The sequence below is a fragment of the Petaurus breviceps genome, unplaced genomic scaffold (genome assembly GCF_028583685.1).
Source record: "Petaurus breviceps papuanus isolate PSGF00001 unplaced genomic scaffold, PetGlider_PUasm1.0 523, whole genome shotgun sequence".
NCBI lineage: Eukaryota > Metazoa > Chordata > Mammalia > Diprotodontia > Petauridae > Petaurus > Petaurus breviceps.
Window position 1 is genome coordinate 2,936,432 of NW_027186356.1, and position 18,504 is coordinate 2,954,935.

At 42.4% G+C, this 18,504-nt stretch overlaps 1 protein-coding gene across 1 annotated transcript in view; it reads left to right on the plus strand.

Moving 5' to 3' along the window:
- Positions 1 to 18,504, plus strand: part of CPAMD8 (C3 and PZP like alpha-2-macroglobulin domain containing 8) — a 172,004-nt gene that overhangs the window by 65,470 nt on the left and 88,030 nt on the right. The window contains exons 14-19 of the mRNA XM_069102094.1: positions 2,716 to 2,905; positions 4,362 to 4,534; positions 4,638 to 4,787; positions 6,411 to 6,575; positions 7,777 to 7,919; positions 9,606 to 9,668. Coding sequence (XP_068958195.1) covers positions 2,716 to 2,905; positions 4,362 to 4,534; positions 4,638 to 4,787; positions 6,411 to 6,575; positions 7,777 to 7,919; positions 9,606 to 9,668 — 884 coding nt within the window. The remainder of the gene's footprint in view (positions 1 to 2,715; positions 2,906 to 4,361; positions 4,535 to 4,637; positions 4,788 to 6,410; positions 6,576 to 7,776; positions 7,920 to 9,605; positions 9,669 to 18,504) is intronic.

Consider the following 18,504-nt stretch of genomic DNA (forward strand, 5'->3'; position numbering starts at 1 on the left):
CAGGTGTTTCTGGGTGGGTGCTAAGTGTCTGAGACCGGGATTCGATCTCCAGGTCTTCTCAACACTGGAGCCGGTGCTCTTACTTGCTGTGCTACCTGGCCGCCCCATGTTCTTCCAACTCTTAAAAATCTTTGATTTCATTTTAGCCAGACGTGATTGTAATATGCAGTCGTGTTCCTAGAGATAAGATGAGAAAATAGACCCCATTCTGTTCCTTCAAGAAGTAGAGAGGGAGAGACTGTGGGTGTAGAATGTTGTCTGTTGTGTTAGACATGGTTGCTACATCAGGGTGTTTTTTTCTTCTTACATGTTTTCCTTTGTTGCAAGAGAGGGCTCACTTGGGACTGGGTAAGGAGGGCAAAGTAATAAACTGGAAATAATTGTGATGTAAAAGATATAAAAAGAAAGGCATCACTAAAACTTTAATTTAAAAAAATCTATCACTCTATAGTTTAATATTATTTACTTTTATAATTTTCATTTCTAAGGCTCAAAGTAGAAGATCTTACCAGGTCAGATTTATTTTTATTTTTTAATAATAATTTATTTTTACCCAATTACACGTAAAAACAATGTTTAACCTTCATTTAAAAAAAAATTTGAGTTCCAAATTCTTTCCCTCCTTTCTTCTCCTCCCTAACTCCATGAGATGGTAAGCAATCTGATATAGCTTGTATATGTGCAATCATGTAAAATATATTTCTATATTAGTCATTTTGTGGAAGAAAAAGGAAGGAAGGAAGAAAAAAATAGTATGTTTCAGTCTATATTCAGACTCTATCAGTTCTTCCTCTCAAGGAAGATGGCATTTTTCATCATGAATCATTTGGGATTGTCTTGGATCATTGTATTGCTGAGAATAGCTAAGTCATTCACAGTTGGTCATTGTACAGTGTTGCTGTTACTGTGTACAATGTTCTGGTTCTGCTCACTTCACTTTGCATCAGTTCATGTAAATCTCTCCAAGTCAAATTTCTTAATAAAATCAATAGCTGATATTTACATAACACTTAAACAAATGACACCTAGCATAGCCACTTGCATGTGGTAGGTACTTAATAAACATTTGTGATTGAATACATCATCTCTTTTGTGCTAGTATAGTAAGGGAAGTGAGAGAGTTGAGCCATAGGGGAGTTAGAAAGCAGCCACTGCCATTACAGCTCTCAGAAGGGCACCAGATTTCCTCTTCTGCCAGAAAAAGCAGAGCTATTCTTAGTGTTTCCTTACACATTTGCAACTTCTGATTGTCAGCGTTCCCAAACCTAAGATCCTAAGACAGATCCTAAGGGACAGGGAAGAGCCAAGGGGTCAGTGACAGTGGTGGGTTGGACAACACCTTTTTTAATCCAGAGAACTATCTGGTGAGATAAGGAGAGAAGGGGAGCAGAGATATCATATGAGGCCACTGGCAGCAATGTGGATAGAGCCTAGGCCTGGAATCAGGAAGACCTGATCTCAAATCCAGCCTCAGACACTTCCTAGCTGTGTGAATCTGGGCAAGTCATTTAACCTCTGTTTGCCTCAGTTTCCTCAACTGTAAAATGGGGATAATAATAGCACTTTCCTCCAGGGTTTTGTGAGAGTCAAATGAGGTAACTTTTGCAAAGCGGTTATCACAGTGCCAGGCACAGAATAGCTGCTGCATATGTGCTGGTTATTAGATCAAATGATTTGTCCAAGGAAACACAGTTAGTAAATGAGTGACTGGACCAGGGCTTGAATCTAGGTCTGCAGGTCCCTACTACCTGTGTGACCTTGGGCAAGTCCCTTAACCTCTGTGCGCCCCAGTATCCTCATCTCTAACATGAGGGGATTAGTCTAGACAGTCTCTGAAGTCCCTTCCTGCTGTGCATCTGTGATTCTTTGACTCCTGCCTTCCTGTCCTGCGATTAGGTGGGTAATCTCCATAAAACTGGAGGCAGCCAAAGTCTGGCTACTTGGGGAAGCACCTTTCAGCAGCCAAACTGAACAGAGTTTGAGTGATGTAAACATTGGAGGTAACCACAGAGGGCATCAGACCCAGCCCCTACCTGAGGCAGTAATATTTTCTGCAGTGTTTCTGTCTGGAGGGCAACCTCCTTTTGCAGCCCATCAGTCCAGTTAGAAAGTTCTCCCATAAATTGAGGGATGAAATCTGTCTCCTTGAAGCCCCTTGTCCTGCCTGCACAGGCCACACAAAACAAGTTCTTTCCCTTTACCACATGGGGACTTGTCAGATATTTGAAGCCACTGAACCTAGCCCACCTAAGGCCTCTAGTCTAAACATCCCATTTTTTTCTTCATTCTGGTCTTTGTCCTCTGGATATGGTCCATATGATCAAGGTCCTTCTTCAGATGTGGCTTCTACAGTGAGCAGAAGACAGTGCTCCAGAAGTAGTCTGAGCAGGGAAAAGGGCAGTAGGGGACAGGCCGAGGGCACGTGGGGACTTCTCAGATCTGAGTCCCATTGAAAAGCTCTAGGACCTCATCTGTGGTGGTGCCCCATTGTTACATTCCTTCATGTACTGGGCTCCATTGAGGCAAAATGAACAGATCCTGTTCTAAGACAGAGAGCAAAGGTCATCTCTGCCTACCTCGGGACATCTCAACCTTGTGTCATTTTGTCTGGGGATTTGGGAGGGCTCAGGGTCATTGACATCTTGGTGTGTTCGTATCATCTGTTTCTGTTTAGCATAACTCAGGTTCCCTCTCAGCTGCTGTCTCTTCCCTAAGGTGGGGGACGAAGTCCATTTTCCTGTAAAGTCCACCTGTCCTTGTGATTTTACTTTATATTATGAAGTTGCATCACGAGGCAACATTGTGCAGTCAGGCCTGCAGCCTGCCAATGTCACACAGCAAAGAAGCAAGAGAGATGCACCTCCCTCAGACCAGACCATCAATGTAACCCACCTCCCAGGAACAAGTGAGTACAGTCACAATGGAGCAATTAAAACCTTACTCTATTCAGAGCCTTCCCCTTGGAGACATCGTAAGTGGCTCCCAGTACCACCAAGAAAAAGTCCAAACTCCATAGTTAGGCAGTCAAGGTCATGCACAGTCTGGGCCCAACCTAACTTTTCAAAGACATTACCTCATATTCTCTAACATAAACATAAGCCAGGCAGTCACACTAGTCCCTAAATGTCCACCCTCTAAACCTTTGTTCATACCCTTCCCCCACTGGTAATTCCCTTTCCCCATAATAGTATTATTAAGCTGAACACTATAAGAAGCTCAAGAAAAGCTCAGCAGATAAATGAAGCATGGTCCCTGCCTTTATGGGGCTTACATTCTAGGAAGAAATAAAGCACATATGGAGACATAGGACACAGATTAGAGTTTGGTCATGTGAAGAATAACTTCCAATTTTGTAGGGCTTGAAGGTTTCTTTCCTGTGAGGGAAAACTGACAAAAATGCTTTCTTCCTTACACAACCCTGTGAGGTAGGTGGGACATGTGTTATCATCCCTATTTTATAGAGGGATAAACTGAGAGCCAGAAAGACAAAATGAATTATCCAGTAAATGATGGAGCCAGGGTTTTTCAGCTAAGCCCAAACTTTCTTCTACCCTTACTATAATGTCATAGCCTAAGCAAGGTGGAGATCCCTTCCCTTTGAGGGGCCTGTGAAGGCTTGCTGGAGAAGGTTGCTTGTGAGCTGAGCCTTGAAAGATGGGTAGGATGTTCACAGATGAATGTCAGTGGAGTCAGAGAGTGATGATGTCATGAGTGCTGCCTGGAGCAGGTGAAGCTTTTGTATTAGAGTTGGTGTTACATGGACATCTTACCTATAGTGTGTGTGGTTTTTTCCCCTTTTACTAAGCAGAACTAGCATTTTCCTTGTCAAGCATCATGATTCAAGTCCCAGAGCTTTCTAGGCAGGCAGAGGGCTCCCAGAAGTCCAGGGAGAGTGGTAAAGGGGAGTTTGGGTGCTGTTGGTGCATTTTTGCTCAAAGGCAGTTCAAGTGTATCTCAGGAGGAAGGGAATTAATTACCCATCCCTGGAGATGGGAATAGGAGCTGTGGGTTCAAATAGGAAAGGATATTTTCTCAAGGTTGCTATCAAACATCCACAAGGCATTAGTACTAGAGTTGGCATTAAGGGTTAGGATGGTCTCTTTTGCATCCACATTTTTTTTTTTGAGGGGGGAAGGCAGGGCAATTGGGGTTAAGTGATTTGCCCAAGGTTACATGGCTAGTAAGTGTTAAATGTCTGAGGCCAGATTTGAACTCAGGTCCTCCTGAATCCAGGGTCGGTGCTCTATTCACTGAGCCACCTACCTGCCCTGCATCTACACCTTTTTAATCCATTCAAATTTTCTGGCCAAGTTTGGAATTTAACAATTTAAATTATTAACAAAATAACGTGTCTTGATCAGCTTCTCCAGAGACCGCAGGTGCTGAGGTTGAGGTGTGTGTGACATACTTACATCTTCGAATCACCCCCAGCATGGCTCCTCTCAGCCGCCTCTTGGCGTACTACGTAAGGGAGAATGGAGAAGGTGTCACAGACAGTCTACAACTGGCAGTCCAGGCCTCATTTGAAAACCAGGTAGGGTGAGCCAAGGGTGGGAAGGAAGCAAGGGAGTGAGGTTCATTCAGTTGGTGGGGCTGGGGTTTCCTGCTAGCAGTGAGTGGGAAGTGTCTGTGCTTAGGTTTCAGTGACATATTCCTCCAATGAGACAAGACCTGGAGATGTTGTTGACATGAAGGTCCGAGGTGCTAAAGGAAGCTGTGTCTGTATTGGGACTGTCGATAAGAGTATTTATCTCCTCAAGACAGGCTTTCAGCTGACACCTGCCCAGGTAAGGAGGGCGGGGCCTAAAAGCACTCCTCACTCCTCACAGTCAACACCGGCAGCCAACCTTGTGTCTTTGAAAGCACTTCACAGTCTGGCCCAGCCTCCCTTTTCAGACTACTCTTCTGTTCCTCCGCTACCAGAGCCCAACATTTCACTCCAATTAGTCCACTCATTGTCCCCATTTTTGCTCTCTCCTCCTATTTTTGCTCATATTCCCTGCCAGGAATGCTCTCCCTCTCTTTACTCATCAGAATCATTTCTAGCCATCAAGGGCCAACTTAAATCTCCCTCTTTTCAGACATCTCTCCTGTCCATCTATTCCAAAGAGAGGTCTATGTTCCATTGTCTTTTCTAACATTCCCTGACTGCTACTGACACTCATTTAGCACATGTCATATTCCTAATTTTGTTATTGTTGCTGTTCCGTCATTTTTCAGTCATGTTCACCTCTCTATGACCCCCTTTTGGGTTTTCTTGGCAAAGATACTGGAGTGGCTTGCCATTTCCTTCTCCAGCCTGTTTTACAGATGGGGAAACTGAGGCAAACAGGGTCACAGGACTTACCTAGAGTCACAGAGGTAGTAAGTGTCTGAGGCCAGATTTGAATTCACAAGGTTGAGTCTTCCTCACTCCAGGCCCAGCATTCTATCCACTGCACCACCTAGCTGCCCATATTCCTAATTAACTTTGTATTATTGTCTGGCTTTCTCATCTTATCCACACATAGATGTGTTTTATCTCTCCCACTATACTGAAACCTTTTCTGAAGCTTACACCTAGTACAAGCTTCTGAAACTTCAATACTATCTATCAATGTGGGCCATCTCTCCACTGATGCAGATTGCAGCCCTGCTCTGCCTCAGTGAGCAGATTCCATAAATTATTTATGTCAATATTGCAAAGAACAGTGATTTTGTCATTGTGGGTGCTCACTCTACTAACATTTATGCGAACCCCTCTGTAACGTAGTTGATGGTCTTTGAATTCCCATGGGCAAGAAAAAACTCATCCTCTGGTGGCCATCCCTACCCCAACCTTAATGGTGAAACTCTGCACTTTGTGAGGCTAGTAGTTATGTCACTGACACAATTTATTTCTGGAAACCTTTCCAGTTTAGAAGGCCTTGCCAAAGCTCCAGGGCTCCCACCTCCCCTCAGAGAGATACTGAGAGACTTAACTATCATAGTTACAACAGGTGCCTTGGCCTCTTTCCTCATCTCTGCTTTTCAGAACCTCTAACTGCCTGCCTCCAAAGCTCAGTTTTTTGAGTGCCATTTCCCATACAAGGTATATCCTGGGGACACCCCCCTCCCTATGCTTAATCTTCTGTCTCTCCTCAAATTATCTTGTTGTTACTTAGCTATGAATATGCTGTTCTCCCTAACTAGTATAATCTCCTTGAGCACGGGGACCATGTCTTCTGTCTTTATATCCCCAGGGCCTAGCATTGCGCCTTGCACATAAGAAATATGGGATAAGTGTTTTGTAACTGAATTGGTCAAAAGTATTTTTGAATAATTCCCAATAATTGTCAAAAGTAGCATCCCTTGACCCTGTCCTCTTTTCTGTCTTACCTATCTCAACTTCCTTATCTCTTCTCTTCCTCCTTCTTCCTGGTTGCATACAGGTTTTCCAAGAATTAACGGAATATGATGTTTCGGATACCTTTGGGACACCCAAGGAAGATGGGCATTTCTGGTGGCCAGGGATGTCTTCCCACAGACGCCGCCGTCGCTCCTCTGTTTTCCCGTGGCACTGGGATATTGCAAAAGATGCACGATTTGCATTTACTGTAAGCAATACTGTCCTTAGCTTCTCTCCTCCCTCTCCAAGAGTTTTTTCTGCAATGTATTGAGCTAATATGTTAACTGCAACAAGCAACATGTATCAAAAGGAAAAATTGGGAGCCGAAAACGTGGCCAACTTTTTGGTGAATGTAAGTTAGTAGAAAAAAACACTGGACTTTTAGTCAGAAGCCCTGGGCCTGGGTTCTGTTTCTGACATGTACTTAGAGAAGTCATTTCTGCCTTGTAGGCCTCGCTTCCTCATTCATAAAAGGGAATAGTGCTGCTTGTACTACTCATCTCACAGGACTGTAAGGACAGTGCTTTAGGTGAGGGGTTCAGTTCTTCTTCCCTAGCACCTCCCACATCTGCCCCCTCTCTTCTGTCATTAGTGTTCCCATCCCAGTAGAAGCCCTCATTACCACCTTATTTGAACTGTGGCAGGAGACTCCTAACAGGTTTTCCCTCCTCATGCCCAGTACCCCTTTCGTCATTCACTAGTATCCTGAGGCCTGGATCTGGCCATATCATCCCTTTGTTCAGAAATCTTCAAAGACTCTTTCTTGCCTTCCAGGGCATGGCAGCTGCCACTGACAAATATTTATTGTACTGAATAAAATCTGGACCTTATTTTGTTTTTGTTTTGCTGATCTTTTCAGAAGAACACATTCCTGAAAATCAATTAATATAGCCATGTACATTTCCAACTGTTATCTCATCTGATCCTAAATAAAACCTGTAAGGGAGGTAGTACAAATATTATTCTCCCTATTTTACAGATGAGGAAACTAAGGCTAAAAGTGACAGTGACATGCCAAAAGTCACAAGCTGGGACTCAAACTCATGTCTTTTGACTCTGGACTCAGTGTTTTTTTCTAGCATTCAAGAAAAGATCAAATCTTGTTAGGTTTATAGTGTGTTCTTTTGCTCTGTGGGGTTGGCAAATCATGATCTGTTTATTAAGTTTCTCAATGGGCAAATTAATTATTCCCCCAAATGTGTTGGTTCCCTTTGTCTGTGCCACCATTTGAATCCTAAAACAAATCCAGTATGAAAATGCTTAATCTCGTTGTGCAGCAATACCTCCTGTGTCCCTGTTACAAGTGGTGGTGGGAAGACAGTGTCTGGATTTATATGCTCATCAGCCATACAGAGGACAGTCCAGGTACCAAACTGATGAAGCTCTTTTGGTTGTTTCCCTTTATCTAGGAAACTGGGCTGGTGGTCATGACTGATTCAATCAGCTTGAACCACCGGCAGGACGGGGACATGTACACAGATGAGGCTGTGCCAGCCTTCCAGCCACATACGGGGACGCTGGGTAGCACAGCACACTCCAAGATCATACCCAGGTAACAGGGGAGTGGGAGGGACCTATGGAAGCCTGTAGCCAACACTTCCTTTATGCGCCTGCTTGAAGCTAGGTCAGGTCCTTAACAAATAAGAATCTAGGTGACCTGGAGATCGATGAAATTCTAAGCAAATGTGTTTTCTTACATTTGTGCTACCTTTCATTCATTCAGTAAATATTTACCAAACTCCAATAATGTGCCAAGCACTGTGCTAAGTGTTGGGGACACAGAAAGAGGCAAAAGACAGTTCCTGCCCTCAAATAGCTTATAACCTAATGGGGGAGACAATAGGCAAGCAAATATATATAAAGCAAGCTATATACAGGGTAAATAGGAAATAATCAACAGAGGGGAGACTCTGGAATTGAGAGGGGTTAGGAAGGCTTCCCGTAGAAGGTGAGGCTTTAGTTGGGACTTAAAGGAAGCCAGGTTGGTCAGTAGTCAGAGCAGAGGAGAGAGCATTCCAAGCATGGGACCAGCCAGAGACAATGCCTGGAGCCAAGAGATGAGTGTCTTGTTCAGGTAACGTCCAGGAAGCCAGTGTTACTGGATTGAAGCGTACATGTTGGGTAGTAAGGTGTAAGAAGACTGGAAAGGTAAGAGGGGGCCAGATTATGAAGGGTTTGGAATGCCAAAAGTGTTTTACATTTGATTCTGGAGGAAATATGGAGTCATTGGCATGTATTGAGTGGAGGGGGCAGGAGACAATATGGGACCTGCACTTTAAGAAGATTACTTTAGTGGCTGAATGGGGGATGGATGGGAGTGGGGAGAGACTGGAGGCAGGCAGCCCCCCTCCCCCCCAGCAGCTATTGCAATGATCTAGGCCTGAAGTGATGAGCTCTGAGGTTCTAGGATTCTGTTGTCCTAAGACAAATAGTTTCTGAAGACGAGAAGCTGTCACAACACAAAATCTGTAAATTACAGATCTCTTTAATGTAGAGAGAATGGCAGAACAAAATGTGTACCAAGATGCTCTGGAACCAAGAAAGCTGCAGATCAGTAAGAATGAGATTTTTTTAAAACCCCAAAAAACAAAACCAAACTAACAAAAAAACTCAATAAGAGTTAAAAAAAAAAAAACAAAACACCATGAAGGGAGGTTTTTTGAAAAATTCTCTTCTTCCTCAGACTTTCTCTTCAGAATGCAGAATGTCAGAATGGAAGAGTACCTTAGAACCCAGTGACAAAGCTAGGAGAAACCTCCGAACATTTTGTCGGGATTCCTCCTCTGTCTCTTTTACACTCTACTCTGTTTTAAATTTTCTGTTTGTGTCTCATTCCCCTAGGAAGCTTCTTGAGAGGAGGGATAGTGTCACTTGTTTTATCTTTGTATCCATCCCCCAGCTCAAGGCCTTGCAATTAGTGGGCACTTTATAAATGTTAAACAAAATTTAATTGAATGTAAAGAAAGTCAGCATAGCTTCTTTTGAACATTATGGTCATACTCAATTTTTGGCTTCTGGGTTTGATATTTATTTGATGGAATTTAAAAAGAACTACAGTTAGTGAAAAGATGTGTGTTTCATTATGGGGCAAGATTTGTGTCAATTGGCCCCTTTATTAATTTAGCCCTGCCACTTTCCTCTTGTCCTCACATGGATACCTGACCAACCTGGCTCCAAAGGCCTGTGTAAGCCATTTCCTTGTAAGTTTTCATTTCTGTTTCTTTTCTTCTCTTCATAGAGCTGAGAAGAGAAAAAGGACTTTCTTCCCTGAAACATGGATGTGGCATTGTCTAAATATCAGGTACTAAGTCTTATTCCTTTCATGTTTAATAAAAAAGCTTTTGTGAGAAAATACAACCATCATAATTTACTTGAAAACCACCACTAAATGGGCATATTTTTTTGTCAAGTTTTCCTACCTTTAGGAACATGAAGTACAATTTGGAATCCACATTTGTCCTAAGAAGACTAATGTGGCCCTCTGAAACCTATCTGTGAAATGTAATCATAATAATGCTTCACATTTGTAGAATCCTCTGTACTTTGCAGTGAACAAAACCTTCATGACTCTTAAAATTCTCTCTTTTAAGGTAACATCCCTTACTTTGTTTTTATAATACATTGATTAAGATGATTAAAGTTCTATAAACTATTCTCTAGAACCAGCCTTGTATGTCCTCTCTGCTTTGGGGAGCTTGGCACTGTAGCGGGAGCCTCCTTCCCCACCTTCCTTTGTTCTAGTCGTGTCTGAAGTGAAGGAGAATGAAGATGATTGATGGAGAGCAAGGGCTGATAAATTTGTTCTAGTCGTGTCTGAAGTGAAGGAGAATGAAGATGATTGATGGAGAGCAAGGGCTGATAAATGATGGCCTGCATCCTGCCCACTCTAGGTCAGCTTCTGACTGAGAGGATCCATTCTCTTCCCCATTTACAACTAGTCATGTCTTCACCCTCCCTGGCCTCCCCCCTATTTAAAAACTATTTAGGCCATCTTCATTCTGATGGTAGAAGAACTTTATTCTTGGTCCCTGGTCAGAGGGAGCTGGGGATGCTGGGGAAAAACATACATAGCCAATCACGTTTACTAGGTAAGCGTTTACCAGGCAGGTGTTCTGCGCCAGGCAGTGTGTATGTATGCTAAGCCTGGGGCTACTACAACAAGCGAGGAAGGAAGGGAAGGAGCACTTGCTGTGTGCCAGGCACTCTTTATCCTCATGACAACCTGCCAGGGAGGTGGTTATCATCCCTCTTTTACAGCTGACTAAACTGAGGCAATCAGAGGTTAAGTGACTTTCCCAGGGTCACACAGCTAGTAAGTGTCTGAGGCAGGCTTGGAACTCAGGTCTTCCTGATTCCAAGCCCAGCATTCTATCCACGGTACTAAGCTTCCTCCTCATAACGATGTCTCCATTTATGCAGCCCTTTAAACTTTGCAAAGAATATGTGTGTGTGTGTGTATATAACCTATATATGTATACATACATACATATATATTTTTAAATTTTGATTCCCACAATAACCCTAGCAAGTAGGGGCTATTATTACCACCATTTTAGAAATGAGGAGACTAAGGTCTAGAAAAGTTAAGTGACTTGCTGGGGGTCACACAGCTAGAAAGTATCTGAGGTGGAGTTTGAACTCAGGTCTTCCTGACTGTAGGTCCAGAACTCTAGCTTCTGCCCTGACCTAACTGCCTTCAAATTCCTGTCCTCAAGGAGATTACATTCTAAGGGAGAACTAAAAAGGAGAGGGCGAAGGTACCTGAGGGATGGTAGAGAAAGTCTGAAGAGTCAGTAGTGGAATCTGGAGAGGATGAAGAAGAGAGACCCATGGTGGGGAACAAACATGATCACTGTTTCCAAATATCTGAAGGGCTATTATCCTGTGGAAAAGGGATGTCCCCCAGAAAAGCCATGGAAGGAAGTTCCTGGGAGGCAGATTTCAGCATCAAAACTATTTGAAGTGGGGGCAGCTAGGTGGCACAGTGAATAGAGCACTGGCCCTGGAGTCGGGAGGACCTGAGTTCAAATCCAGCCTCGGACACAACATAAAAACTAGCTGTGTGACCTTGGGCAAGTCACTTAACCCCAATTGCCCTCCAAAAAGCAAAAAAAAAAACAAAACAAAACCATTTGAAGTGAAATGAGCTCAGAAGTTAGTGAGTTCCCCTTTTCTGGAGTTATTCAAGCAAGGACTGAGTGTCTGCTTTTGGGAGATGTTTTTGGAGAAGAGATTCCTGCTTCAATTAGGATTAGACTCAGTGCTCTCTGAAGCCCCTTCCATCTCTGTAATTCTTTGAGTCATTTGCTTCTTATGACAATCTGAAGCCCTCAGTGGACGAGCCACTTCCTGTGCTTGGGGGCACGAGTTGGACTCTGTCCTAGTTATGTCTCTCTGGTGTATCTCCAGCCTGGTCAGGAACTACCTGGAACTTCTCCCCAGAAATACTCAACTCCAAACTGCACTTTACAGACTCCAAGAGCCAGATGACCATCTAGTTGCAAATTTGTTTTTTTAAGCAAAACAAATTATAAATGGGATTAAAAATGAACTAAAGGTCTATCAATTAGGTACTGCTCTCAATCATCAAATCAATAAATGACTCAGAGATCGTTATCTGCAGATTTTTTTTATGCTCTGAGCTCAAGCTCATCTGTATGAAGAAAAAAAGCACACCAAACTTCAGAGAGCCCAGAGCATTGGCTTCACAGCGTTATATGGAGTGTGAATATGTAAGCACCTAGAAAAATGGAATTTTACAGAAAGGAGGAGAAGATAAGGGCATCCATAATCTGGAAACAAGTTGTTATTGTTTGTCCTTCTTTCTCAGAAGAGGACCCATGATGTCAGGAAGGTGATGAAGGTGACTTGTGAGTGAGTTGGATTTAAGTGAGGCAGGACTGTGCAGTCACCAGCTTCACTATCTCCTCTGGAGCCAACTGGGTTCAGTGACCAGATATAGATCAGGACAACTGGAGATGGCCCCGATGCAGTGGGAGACCTTGGCCTTCTTAGACTAAGGTCTTTCCCAGGTCTCAGAGGCAATGCCCATTCAATCATTAAGGTTAGGTAAGAAGAAATGAGACAAAGAATGACATCTTACCTAGTCAAAAGCAAAAAACAAAACAAAATCATAAAACAACAATCTGAGAGGGGAAACACCCCCACGGTTTTCTGGCTAAAAGAGAAAGAATTGCTATTTACAGTTACTCTGAGCCATCAGAGCCCAAACTATGATCAAATGGGGCTTGGGCTAGGACCTATTGTTGGCAAGTCAATGACAGCCAGGGTGATTTGGGTTTAAGGCATGGTTCTTAAAAAAGAAATCTAGTCCATAAACCCCAAGATATCTTGTGAATTTTTAGCAATCAAAATTTATATTCCTTTGGACAGAGCACTTGCAGGTAAGGGTATGATTGGAGGAAGTGGAGAGAAGAAGATAGAGAAGGAAGGAAGGAAGTGCATTGCCCAACCAGTTGGGTCCCCGGTGGATCAGCTACTGCTGCTCAGGTTGTTCTTTGTCCTTTTTTCTCGAAGAGGACCATGACGTCAGAAAGGTGATGTCATGACTTGCCAATGAATTGGACTTAAGTAAGGGAGAGCTGTGCAAAGTCACCAGCCTCACTCTCTCCTCTGGAGCCATCTGGGTCCAGTGACCAGATATAGATCAGGACAACTGGAGATGGCCCCGATGCAGTGGGAGACCTTGGCCTTGTTTGGGTTCTGATGGCTCAGAGTGGGTGTAAACAGCAGTTGTTTCTTTTTTGGCCAGAAAACCCTGGGAGTTTTCCCCTCCCTGAGCGTTTTGGGTTTTATTTTGTTTTGTTTACTAGTTAAAAGAGGCCATTCTTTGCCTCATTTCTTCTTACCTAGCCTTAATAACTGAATGGGCATTGCCTCAAACAAACTGAGACCTGGGAAAGATCTTAGTCTAAAAAGACCAAGGTCTCCGCCTGCATCTGGAGCTGTCTCCAGTCATCCTAATCTATATCCCATCACTGGACCCAAATGGCTTTAGAGAAGAGAGTGAGGCTGGTGACTTTGAACAGCCCTGCCTCACTTAAATCCAATTCACTTACAAGTCATGACAGCACCTGGAAACAAGTAACAAAGGGGGGGAAGATAAGGACACCTGCCAGCTGTTCAAAGCAGGAGCAGTGCCTTCTCTCCCAGCTTTGATTCTGCAAGTGTTCTGACCTTGGAGTTTTCAGGAACAATATCTGCAAGCTCTAAATAGAGCTGGGGCACTGTCCTCTTCCTGTGGAGAAAAGCCTGAGTTAGGGTTTCTTTCCCACCGCCATCTTTCTCTTATCATGGTGACTACAAGAGGCCTATGCCAGAAATTCTCTTGCCAAATAAAAGCATTTAGCAGTTCATCTGCTCTTCACTTATTCTGCCCCAGGATAAAAGTCTCTCAGTGAGTCTTTATAAAAGAGAAATTCAGACAGCAAAATGGAATAGTGGTGGGCTGACATTTCATCCAATGCTAGGAGGGCAGGATGAGGTGAAATGTATGCATTGTGTTTAGTGAAATCTTGTTAATAGATGGATTTGTTCGTTCCTTTTTAAGAATCAAATAGAAATCTTTCCTGAATAAAGTGCCTGAAGATCAGATGTAGATCGAAATAATTTATGACTATATAATTATTTCTTTATGTAGCATATATTGAATCCAAGATGTCTATAGGAAAGTGGGCATAGGGAAGAACATTTCAATAGGAAATCATAGAACCCCAGGGCAGATTGGAAGAGATCTCAGGGGAATACCTGATATATCATCCCTATATGGTTGGTATGAGTGTGGGGATGAGTATGTATATACAGGGTGTCCTAAAAGTTTTTGTGGAGTTTTAAGCTATTAAATCTTTAATAGTTTATACCAATAATACTAAATACTAGTACTTGTAATACTAAAAATATACTAATAATATTAAATACTAATCAACAACACCAAAACTAGTAAAACTTGAATAGTTTAATTGTGCACTAAGACTTTTGGGACACCCAAACCTCTGAAATGGATGGTCCTCAGTCCCTTAGATTTTCAGAGGCTGAATGGGTGACTCATTAGGTATGTTCTACCACATTTTCCTTTCTAATATGAGTTGGACTATGTAGCTGAGGTCCTTTCCAGCTCTCAAGTTCTATGAGTCTGGTCTTAGAACCCAGCTTTAATTCAACAACTTTCAATGAAAGGGAGTCCACCCTCCTTTCAGTCAGCCCATCCAACTTATGATCAGCTATGATTGTTAGGAAGCTTTCCCCTAATATTTAGCTGAAATCTTCCTCCCTCCAAAAATTTGTTCCCTATGTTCCCCACCCAGAATACCCCATCCCCTTTTGTATGCCCCACCTTGACTCCATATGATAAATCCATAGTATAGTATACACTGAGCCTGCTTTAGTGGCTGTCCATTCTTGACTAGATACTTCAAGGTCAGAGATAACAATTTTTAAGATAAAGGTGAATTCACAAGACATTTTTCCCTTTTTCTTGTGATGTCAGCTGGGCCCGCTTATGGTTTGACCTTAGAGAAAGATGTATTCCAGAGTTCCTAATACAAAGTAGCGATTCACCACTAAATATTCTGCCTGTTTGGGGGTATTGGTATGTTCAAACACAATGGACGAGCTCCTCTCTTTTTCTTACAACTTCAGAGCTGGAAGGGATCTGGGAGGGTGTCTAATTCAACCTGTACCTGACCAAGAAATCTGCTGTACACAATCTGTAACAAGTTCGCATCTAGCTTCTAATGAAATATAACTGTCAGTGATTGAGAACCTACCACTATGGCCTGAAGTAGCCCATTTTACTTTTGTTACTATTATTATTATTAATTTTTATAGTTTACTTTAAATTGTTATTACCAATGATTATTTTAATGATGGCTATGCCTATTAATAAACATAATAACAAATATTTTAATTTTATGGCACTTAAAAATTTACAGAATGCTCACCTCACACTAATCCTATGAAATAATTATTCTATATATAACTATATTCTATATAAAACTAGTTATATGTAACTATAGTGGTATAATAAATAATTATTATTATCCCCATTTTACAGATGAGGAAACTGAGGTTCGAAGAGGTTAAGTGACTTGGTCACAGCTGTGCCATTAACAAGTACCAGAAGAGTCAGGCACAGGCCTCCTGGTTCCCAGGCCCATTGATCTTTCTGCCATACCATAGATTCCCATAATTATTAGGAAGTTTTTCTTTATATTCAGCTAGAATCTGCTTGTCTGAAATTTTCCCCCCTCTCTTCTTAATTCTTTCCTCTGGGTCTAAATAGAACAAATCTAATGCCTTTTCTACAGAACTGCCCTTCAGATACTTGAAGAAAGCTGTCATACCCCTCCCCCAGGTCTTCTCTTAATTAAATATCCTGTTTCCCTGACTGATCTTCTAATGGCAGGCTTCTAGTCATTCTGCCAGTCTGGCCACTGATCTCTAGGTTCATCAGTGGCCTTGCTGACATATGGTGCCTGGAAGAGAGCACAGTTCTCCAGTTGTCTGACAAAGGTAAACACCATCTCCATTGTTGCAGACACCAGGCCTGTACTTCTGTAACCTAAGATCCTAGGAGCCTTGGTTGGCTGCCATGGTACACTCTTGACTCAGAGTTTGCAGTCCAGACCTCTTTCTGCCTTAGGTCAGGGGTGGGGAACCTGTGGCCTTCTAGGTCCTCGGGTATGGCCTTTTGACTGAGTCCAAGTTTTACAGAACAAATCCTTTTATTTTTATCTGTGAAGTTTGGATTCAGTTAAAGGGCCGAACTTGAGGACATAGAGAGCCACATGTGGCCTCCAGGCCACAGGTTTCCCACCCTACTCCACCTAAACTTTAGCTCCTCCCTCATGTATTTGTGCAGCTGGGTTTTTGTTTTTGTTTTTTTAGCCCTTTATTGCTTTTGGAATAACCAGAGAAACAAAGGGTGATGGAAAAAGTGTCACTGAAATACTGAATTCTGCCACTAAGAAGTTCTGTAACCTGGTTCGGTTCACCTTGCTTCCCAGGCCTTGGTTTTGCCATATAGAGAATAAAACATCAAACCAGGTTCTATTTAAGTTTCTTTTCAATTCTAATGTATTGTGTTCTAAGAACCCTCCAAGCTCTGATGTTCTTTGTTCTGTGTAATAAGGTCCCCTACACCTTTTGTGGTTCTGATTCCAAGTGAAGGAAAAGTTAAATGCACATTTTTACCATCTTCATCTTATTATAAATCTAGCTTCAGCCTGATTAAAGCTCTTGACAAAGAGGAGGAATTGGGGTTTTATTGACCATATTTAACAATAATCTATCATCCTTAAATTTGACAAAAGTAGGACACCAACCTCCCAATCGTTGTAGAATCTCACATGGCTTAGTGCTCAATGGCTAGAAGTACGTGTTTATTTTGGCTCCTTGCCTAGAAGAATGAGTGCCCTCATGTGTGAAAAGAATACATGAATTCTGGTTACGGGCTGAAATCCCAGGGGAAAGCATCTGTAGCCACAAATTGTTCAGCAAAAACAGTTTGGCTTCTGACCAAGTTCAAGGAAGGTGGGGCTTGGCCTTAACTCAAAGGTCTTATTTTCAGGTACCAGATTACGTTTATAGGCATGCATTAAAACGTGAAATAAATACATTAAATGCAAGTTTTTTTTTTTAAATGAAAGAAATTGGAAAATGAATCTAACCAGACATTGGGACTGAGGAGAAGGAGAATAAAAGAGACAAAGGGATGTTTGGCTACTTGTTGATATCTGTAGAGTTCTGCTTAATGATTTTTACTGGGCTGAAATCTGCTATGCAATTAGGGTCTTCAAACTGTTGTTGGTGTTAGGATTTTACATTTTAGGCTCAACCTTGCTGGAATGCATGCATGTCATGCCTATGAAGCAGGATCTGCTCACAGAGACTAGACTGCTTTGGTAAGAAGAATGTGGCAAAATACTCCAGGTCTAGTAAGCGAGGAATTCAAGTCTTAGAGTCAGTCAGTTAAACATTTATTCAGTGCCTACTCTGTTCTGAGCAATGGAGATACAAGGAAAGGCAAAAGATCATTTGTTCTCAAAGAGTTCACAGTCTGATGGGGGAGACAACATATAGATGACTATGTATAAGTGAGCTATATGCAGAATAAATTGGAGAGAATCAAGAGGGAAGGCACTAGAATTAGAGGGGATAGGGGGGAAAACTCCCTGTAGAAGGTGAGATTTTAGATGTGAAAGAAGCCAGGGAAGCCAGGAGGTGGAAATGATGGAGAGCATTACAGGGATGGGGAAACAACCAGTAAAAATGCTTCGATTTGTGAGATAGTGACCTGTGTGAGGAAGAGCAAGTAGGCTGTTGTCACCATATCACATAAGGAGTGAGAAAACTGGAGAAACAGAAAGAGAACAGATTATGGAGAGGTTTAAAAGCCAAAGGTTTTTTATATTTGATTCTAGAGGCAAAAAGCACTTTGATTATCTAGAGGCAATAAACTGGAGTGTATTGAGTATGTGTGTGTTGGGGGGAGGATGACATGGTCAAACTTGCACTTTAAGAAGATTAGTTTGACATCGAAGCAAAAAAGGGACTGGAGGGGGGAAGACGACGCAAGGAGACCAACCAGAAGGCTCTGACTGCAGTGGTCCAGGGGAGAGGTGATGAAGGACTGGACCAGGAGCATGACAGTGTCAGAGGGACAGAAGGGATGTATGTGACAGATGTTGTGAAGGGAGAGCTACAGATACACTTTCTGATGTACTTGTTTATAATCAGAGGGATAGACAGGGAAAGACAGTGAGCATGGGCACTTTCCCTCTGATTAAAGCAGAAGCTGGGGCCATTAGGTCACTTCCTATCTGATCATTTAGCACTTCTGTGCCTTTATAGTTCTCACAGTGGATCCCTGAAAGACCTCAAGTTTGGTGTTAATGAAGGCACCATCATCCCATTGTGTGACAAAATGATAGAGCCAGCACACGGAGTGATAGAATTTTAGAAACAGATTGCTCTTTGTGCCATAGACAAGAAGCTGTTGGCTTCTGCATCCAAATCTTTGTGTCGCTATGTGGAAACCAGTGTAGAGCAGTAACCTCATGGATGGTTCTTAATTCCTAGAAAGTGGTTTCAAGAACATGAAATTGATTTTTAAAAGG